Source organism: Marmota monax, unplaced genomic scaffold (assembly GCF_021218885.2).
Source record: "Marmota monax isolate L192 unplaced genomic scaffold, Marmota_monax_Labrador192_F-V1.1 WCK01_AAM20220418_F8-fsc00068, whole genome shotgun sequence".
Taxonomy (NCBI): domain Eukaryota; kingdom Metazoa; phylum Chordata; class Mammalia; order Rodentia; family Sciuridae; genus Marmota; species Marmota monax.
Window position 1 is genome coordinate 309558 of NW_026692352.1, and position 8829 is coordinate 318386.

General features: G+C 37.2%; 1 protein-coding gene across 1 annotated transcript; it reads right to left on the minus strand.

Moving 5' to 3' along the window:
- Positions 1–400: 400 nt before the first annotated feature.
- Positions 401–1351, minus strand: LOC124090967 (olfactory receptor 52D1-like). Its single transcript, XM_046441786.1, has one exon. The coding sequence runs from the start codon at positions 1349–1351 to the stop codon at positions 401–403; it is 951 nt and encodes a 316-aa protein (XP_046297742.1).
- Positions 1352–8829: the final 7478 nt, after the last annotated feature.

The window sequence follows — 8829 nt, forward strand, 5'->3', positions numbered from 1 at the left end:
ACCTGCAAGTGTGCATGTGTTTTCTCAATTCCATGAAGTGATAAATTAATAGTTCTTTTATGACCATTTCTCTCCTACCTCTAACACTGGGATTTGTTTACATGGAGAGAATAATTCTCCCGGCTTTTACTTTCAAGTGTACTACAGTGACTACTAATCTCTTTTTAAGACCTATAGGCCTGTTAACAGCCTACATAACTTTACAGAGAAATGGTATTTTATGGATTTATCAGGGATGGATGAGTTGCTCTAAATACTTCAAAATCTCAGATAATATGAGATACTGACATTCTGGGATTAGCCTAAGTGGCAACCTCTAACCTAAGGATAAGGAGTGCTGAAGAAGGTAAAAGAATAATTATAAGTTCCCACTAGTCCTCTGAGTAGGTTGAGAGTATAGTTACCTTCTCCCTATAAAAAAGTCAAATATTCTCAGACGAATCTGTTTGGTATTAATGCCATAGACCAGGGGATTGAGAACAGGGGGCACAAGGAGATAAAGATTTGCAAGTACAATGTGGACCTGAGGGGGTACTTGGTGGCCAAAGCGGTGGGTAAAAAAGGAGAAGAAGGCAGGGATATAGAATACAAGAATCACACAAATGTGGGCTCCACAAGTGCTAAATGCTCGGAATTGAGCATCCTTGGAGGGCAATCGCAGCACAGCCTGCAGGATCAGGATGTAGGAGGTGGCGATGAGGACCACATCCATGCCAGTGATTGAGAGAGCTACAGTAAGACCATAGATGGTGTTGGGCTTGATGCTGGCACAGGCCAGCTTGGCTATGCCCATGTGCTCACAGTAGGTGTGGGGGATGATGCGATGTCCACAGAAGGGTAAGCGTTCGATGAGGATGACAAATGGGAAGACAAAGAGAAGACCACGGATAACACACGCCAGGCCAATCTTCCCAATCATGGTGGCGTTGAGGATGGACATATAATGTAGTGGACGGCAGATAGCCACATAACGATCAAAAGCCATGGCTAGCAGAACAGCTGACTCTGTGGCAAAGACTGCATGAACAAAAAACATCTGGGTGAGGCAGCCTTGGTAGGAAATTATGTGGGACCTAAGCCAAAAGATTGTTAGCATTTTGGGCAATGTTGTTGAGCAGAGTACCAGATCCGTAATGGAAAGTAGGCACAGAAAGAGGTACATCGGCTCGTGCAGAGCTCGGTCTGTCATGATGATGTAGAGGATGGTGCCATTGCCAACTAAAGCAAGGATATACATGGAGCAGAAGGGGATGGCAATCCAAATGTGCTGGTCTTGCATCCCAGGGATTCCAAGTAAAAGAAATGTCAAAGGGTGGAAGGCAGTGTTATTGGGCACAGATGCAGAGTGCATAATGGTGAAGAAAAAAAAAAAGGGTCTTTAGCTTCCTAAAAGGAGTTAGAAAATGAAATGATGTCATCATAGATGTCATTTATTCCTTCTGAATACCCATTCCATTGTCTGCCTTTTTTTACAGTAATTCTGCTCAAGTTTATGCCTTTCTCACATTTTGTCTAGATACTTTAAATAGTTTTGTGACTGCTGGTGTTTATCCTGCTTCTAGAATTTGCATTTTCAAGTGATGCCTCTACATTACTGACCAAATATTTTAACACAAGTATGATCAGCTATACACAAATATAACTTTTCTTTGTGTATCCTGTGCAAAATTTTGCCTTCTCTGGTCTACCCTCCACTACTTTTTATCATCTTCTGGAACCTGAACACTGACCTCTACAGACTACCTCAACAAATTCCCTCACCCTGTCACTGCTGGTTGGATCTGGCAAAGGAAATATCAATAGGAAGTTGGAGGGAGAAAGAAGAACGAGGTCAGATGTTTATTCCTCTTGCTCCCTTCAGGCAGGGTTGTTACAAGCTCCCTATATTACTGTCTAAACAGTCTTTCTGGTTTGGGTTATCTCTGGCAATAGTGCCTTCCTCTTGTCCATTCTGTTCAAAGGTTGTAATTATGCCTACTGTGACTCACCTAGGGAATTTAAAAAGCAGTTATGATTTCCTAATACATACCCACCTCTTTTAAAATGATTTCTGGCTGGGTTCAGTGGCACACGCCTGTAATCCCAGCAGCTCAGGAGGCTGAGCAGGAGGATCACAAGTTCAAAGCTAGACTCAGCAATTTAGTAAGGCCCTAGGTAACTTAGGAGAGCCTGTTTCAAAATAAAAATAAGAAGGATCGGGGATGTGACTCAGTGGTTAAGCATCCCTGGGTTCAATCCCTGGTAATAAAACAAACAAACAAATAAATAAATAAAATGTTTTCTGTATTATCTTAAACTCTCCTAAATTACCAAAACTGAGTAGGTGATTTGTTTCCTGCTTGGATCCTGATACAATGCTTCTCTTGAGCTTGCTTTTGCCTCCTTATCTAGCATTATTTACTAACATTTTTTGTCACATACTTAATATTCCAGCCATATGTAGTAGTGTGAAGTGTCTGAAAGCATACTTTCTTGCACCAGGATAACTTTGCATAGGGTGTTTTCACTGCAGGCAATAGCTCTTTCCATTTGTCAATTAGCAAGCTAAAAAATTATTCAAACATCATTTGAATATATCACCCTCCATGAAACCCTTCTACTATATCTTTTTCCTCTGGAGAGAGAACGATAAATCTTCAACTTGCGTTCCTTTGAAAATATAAAATTGTTTAATAATTATGTAAATGTCCATCTCCTCATTACACTATGAAATTTCTGAGTCCTATTTTTTCTTTCTTTTTTCTTTTTTTTTTTTTTTTTTTTTTTTTTTTTTTTTTGATACAGGGAATTGAACCCAAAGGTTCTTAATCACTGAGCCACATCTCCAGTTATTTTTTTGGTTGTCGTTGTTATTTTTGTTTTGTTTTATTGTTTTGAGACAGGGTCTTGTTAAGTTGCTTAAGCCCTTGATAAGTTGCTGAAGCTGGCTTTGATTTTACAATCCTCCTGCCTTAGCCCCCCAAGTTCCTAGGATTCCAGACATGTGCCACTACACCCACCTAAGTTCTAGTTTTCTTTTTATCCAGGATCTATGCCTTATATATATTAGACTAACAAATAATGTTAAATAAATATTTTAAAATATTTAACTCACTGATTGAATTTTTAATAGATGAATGATAGTGACTAAAGTTGAAAAGTGTTTTTTTTTCCTCTTGGGATCCTACCTTATGAATTGAAAAATATCGTTCCTTGCTATATCTATGATTCTTTCCACTGTATGTACTCCAAGAAGTGCTCCTTACCACACCTCTTCCTCAGTACATACAAGATATGTGATATTAATAGATATAATAAAGTATACCTTAATCTAATCTATAGCATACATTTATATTTTCCTGCTTAGGCATATGAATTATCTTGATCATAAAAAAAACTCTGCCTTATTCTGTTTCTCTGGCTTTAGAGTTTAAGATTTAGAGTTTGTTTAAGATTATGCCAATAGGAAATAGGGGTAAAAGAAACAAAATTCTAGAGCCATCTTGCCTTAGGAAAACTGTAGGTGAAAGCAGAATCATTTTTACATTGTCAGAGTCCACTCTTTGGACATCAAAGATTCTCATTATCGAGAGGAGACACCAACATTAAGTTCATTCAATCCTTCTCACCTAAGAAGAATTTTAGAATGTGGAGGAACAAAACATAAGATTAAAAAGTTCTATAATAATTATAAAGAATATTCTTCCTTTGATCCACTGCTTACCTGAAACTACATTATAAAAGAGCAATTAATAGTACACTATAAATTTGTTTGTTCATAATTACAATATATATTTTTCATTTGCTACTGCAAGTTTATATTGAGTCACAGGAAACTGTATAGATAATAATGTTATTACAAACTTTAATTGCTAATGAAATCATCATTTTATTTGCCTTTTTACCAGGACAATAGAATTTACTGCAGATTTTCCTTTAATTTGGTATATCCTTAAAAATTCAAATATTCAATTTTAACAAAAAGTGATTTTTATTTATTTGGGTATATGCTTAAAATTCAAATATTCAATTTTAACAAAAAATGTGATGGGAAACATGTCAATGACTATCTTGGCAAAGTTTAAAAGTGTTGGGTTTGATCTTGGTAATATTTGAGATTTTTAAACAATAGATCTATCAATATGATATAAGCTTGTTCTCTTGTTGAGAAAAAAGTTACAAAGCATTTGTGGAACAATAAATATGTGATGTTGGACTCCCAAATACAAAATCCTGAAGATGGATTGCCTGAAAGTATATTGCACATCTCATGACAGGAAACTTGTGCTCTTTTCAGGCAGCAACTCTCAACCTCAAACCCTCTAAGACTGAGAATATTAGTCTTTTCATTGAACTAATGTTTGTGTCCACAACCCACAATAAACTCTGCAATTTCTCCCCAGTGTCTTTGGTTTTCATTTTTATCAATACTTATCTTCTTTCTAAGGCTGCTCTTTTATTTCATTTCTTTGTAAACAAATTAAAATTATAGTCTATTATGAACCATTTATTCCTCTAGGGGTTTCATATAAATTGAAGAATAACAACATGCTTGTTTGCTGATATATTTAAGTTTTAGCCTGATAATAATATATAATTAAATCAAATAATCTTCAATATTTGCATAAATTAGGGTTATTTTTATAAATTAGTTTATTGATATATGCTATGAGATAAATTTTCATGAACCAGTTTATACTCACAGAAGGCTGCTTAGAGCAAATGAGACTTGGTCTCCAAAGCCAAGCCTTCTTCAAATGCTTTAAACATCTCTTGAACAAGTCAATTCCCATCTACTTACACTTTCCTGTAGCTCTTTCTGGGGTCCAATTTGAAAAATGAGGGATCAACCTAGATTTAGACTGCCTGAGTTCAAAACATGGCTCTATTACAGATACTTGCTAACTACATTACCTTGGGTGCTTTTGATATTCCCCTCTGTCCTCAGTTTCCTAGTAGAAATTTCAGATAATAATACTTCATAAGGTTTTATTATTATGTATTGAGAAAAATCTATGAGTGAATACAAATTAACTAAAATACTCCTTGTTATCTCCCATGATTTTCATATCTCTGAATCCATTAATTTATGTACTTACTTTTAGAGAGAGGAAATGTCATTTGAAAACCTCAATGTGAAAGACACAGTGGTTTGTCTTCAGTCTGTAATCCCAGGGTGAGGGCACTGACATGTCAAATCAAGGGATGGCTTCAGAAATATCCAAGTGTGGTTCTCAGCTAGCTGGGTTAGGTGCCTTCTCACAAGAAATGAAATGGGTGGCTCCTCAACAATCCCAGTTTCATCATGCTGCCAATATCATTGAAGTCCCCTCATTGGTTTCCCTGGATAAGAAGGACCTATAGTGGCATTTACTGTCTTTCAATTCAGAAGGAGCAAATTTGTTCTATGTTCACACTAAGAGCAGAGTAAAGATGAAGGAAGGAGTAGTTATCTTATTTCTGGTAAAGGAAGAACTTCATTAAGGTGCTTAATGAAGTACTCACCCAATTTTGGTGTCGGGGGAGGGGCCAGCAGCAACTAGCAGCAAGGATTTGTTGATTGGTCAGTCTCTAAGGTTTATGCACATGAAAATCCAGGGTTATCTACATGAAGGAAGTTAGATTTATGAGGTAGGAGCTGCTGTGCTCAAACACTGGGGAAATAGAAAATCAAATGAGCTTCCTGATCTGCTAGGCTTTCTGGGAGCATTGTGAGGGATGTAAGTACTCAGGGACAAAGTAACTCAATAATAACTTTATACATCACTTTATACACACCTGCTGGGCTTGGTTTGTATCAGTGAGACCAAGATGCAACTACTGGACTTCACTAGAGTAAGCATTTTAATATCAATAAATACCTCATATCATCATGATATACACCTTAAAAACACACAAAAAAATTGTGTAAAAAAGAAAAGTGGATGCTAGCCTTATTAATTTCAGAAAGACTGCTCCTAGAGATTTATCTGCCTTATATTGAAACCACGAAGAAAACAGAAAGAAACTAAAATCGCCAAAAGCAACGGGAAGAATTCAGGTACAAAGCAAAAGACTTACTGATAAAAATATATTTTCACACACATTATGGCTATCCAAATACCTGAAGTGTCCAAAGAACCATAGTTTCTATAATGAAGTTGCAGGAAAGTCTAAGATGACCTCTAGAGTAGCTAAAAGCATCAATATCGTTTTGTGATATGATCCAGCACAGCTAGCATATTTCTGGCCGCTGAGGTCTGTTTCCATTTATGCTGCTGAGTGAAAGCACTTGGGGTCCACAGAGGCTGAGATTGGCTCAGAGCAACAATGGTCCCCTGATAAATAAAGATAGAGGTGACTTTCTGGATATGATCCCTGGAAAGACATGCCAGGAGTCATGTCAGGATCTACTTTCAAAGACTGGGCATATTTCTCTACAGGAGAAGTAGTCATCATCACCCTGTGCCATGTCATTAATAGCTCCCTAGCCTTGGGACCAAAAAAATGTAATCAAACTGTGCCAGAATTTGAGGGAAAGCAACTCAGGAAGAAGGGAGGAGTCTTGGACAGAATTATAAAGGATGCTTCTTGTGTTGGAATTTGCAGTTTCCTTTTGTTGACAAATCTAATACCACATACCACTTGCTTTCAAGACCATAATCACTGTGTCTAATTTGCATTTCTCTGTGTGTATCTTGAACTTGATTCCTTATTTCCATGCCACTTCTTTGTACCTTTAATTGGGCAATTTCTTGTATTGTCTTCTTGATCAAGTCATACCAGGTGATTAACTACTTAATTAAAGTTCTTGCTAGTTAGGGTTCAGTGTGAAGGTGCTGATTTTTCCCATAATCTGCTAAGGAAATGACCTGTAGGCAGTTGTTGATACACAAGTCAGAAGCTCAGAGAATAGATCCACATGGGAATAAATATTTGCAAGCCATTATCATCATTGTGGCAATAATAAAGCCCTGAGGTCAAATGAGATCAATAGACAGTGAATCTACATAAAGAGCAGCAAAAAATGTTTAGAGTTTACATGATAATTTTAGAATAATATAGGAGAAAAACTACTGGAGCCAAGTGAGATGTGTAATTTTAAAAGGAAGACATAAAAGAATATTTTTTAAAAGCTGGGATGCGTGCCTGGGATAAATACCTGAAATTTAGACTACTATTAATTTGCATGAATGTGTGTAAATACAATTACTGAGGTATTTTCAAGGATATAAGTTGCAAAGGTGGGATAGGCAATATCTTGGGAGAAAAAAAAATCAGCATACTAAGAATCAAATTGACCATAATCACTTGTTCCCAAAATTACCCCTCAAGTAGTGTGTTTAAAACAATTTATTATCATCTCTTATGATTCTGCAGATTTACAGGGATTAGTTGGGCATTTGTCACTTGGCTTTATCTCTCTCAGGTAACTAAAATCAGATTTTTGATGGATTTGTCTTCATCTCTGAGCTTAACCAGAATTAATGGAGTTGATGCTAGTTATTAACTAGAAGGACTAGTAGGTGAGCCAGGACTGTCAAGTACATGACCTCTCTCCATGTTGTAGTGGCACCCCCCTCCTCCACAGAAAATCTTAATTATGATTCTCCAGAGACCCTCACCATAATTGTCCTTAGACTATCGACAAGAATTTCTACAGAAGAGTTTGGGGTTGGGAGTATGTTTGCAGAAGCACAGTGTGATAAGAAAAACTAACTCAAGGCCTTCACAGAGGCATTTGCATCTCAAAGGACAGTAGTCAGATCCTAGGGAAAGTCCTTGACAATCCAAAAGATGAAAGTAAATGGTGAATTAGGTCCTTGGAGACCAGCTGTCAGAAAAGGGAGGAGGGGAACTCTCCCTTTCCCAGGCACCGATTTTCACAGAGAACAACCTTGGGGTTATTTTTGTGAAACCTGGCCTGAGTTGGGTGCCAAGAACAGTAGGAAAAAACTTACTTTTATGTGGACTTCTGCAGATTGTGAGCTCTGAGCCCCTCCTCCTACACACTGAGCATACACTTCTAAAACCTTCTGAACTTGGGGTTCAGAGGGATGGATTGATTGTGGCAAAAGCCCCACCCCCCTCAACCTGGCTGCAGCCAATAAACCTGATAATTCCTCTGTGTCCAGCTTCATCTGTCCTACAACAATGTGGCTTGGGATTCTCACAGCATGGTGGTTGTGTATTGGAAAATATCCAAAATGTAAATGTCTGAAGGTAATAATAAGAAGACTGTAATTTTTCTTATAACATTATTCCAAATGTCTTAACATGTACCTTCTGTTTCTCAAAGAAATCATCATGATCCTCTCTGAAAAAGGGATGGGAATTAGATTGTTTCTCCTGGGAAAGTGGCAGAAATTTCACAGAAAAATATATGGAGTACAAAATATTGTTCTGGCCATTCTTATAAAGTAAGCACTGTAAGACCTCCCCCTCAACCCATAATAATACCTATTTCTTCCTGTCTAGGATCTCAAACTCTCATTGAATCCCCTCAAAGGCTTTTTTCATATGTAAAGATGTTCTGCTTTACCTCAGGCCCATATTTACCTCAGGACGGCATTGAAACCTCTGAAACTGTGATCCAAAATAAATCTTCCCTCCTGTAAGCTGTTTTCCTAAGGTACTTTTCATTGCAATGAAAAACTAACACAGGTTGACTATGGATTAGGGCCTAATCTTTGAATCCTGAGGATTTAGGTTAATTATGTAAAGAAAAATTCAGTACCAAGAAGGGCTTGTGCAAGAAAAATTTTCTTCTCAAATATTTAAAGGAAAAGTTAATAAACCTACTAAGTGGTATTGTATAGGGGATGACAAATCTAGTAATCACATTCAGAAGATTAGCTGCAGTCACACACA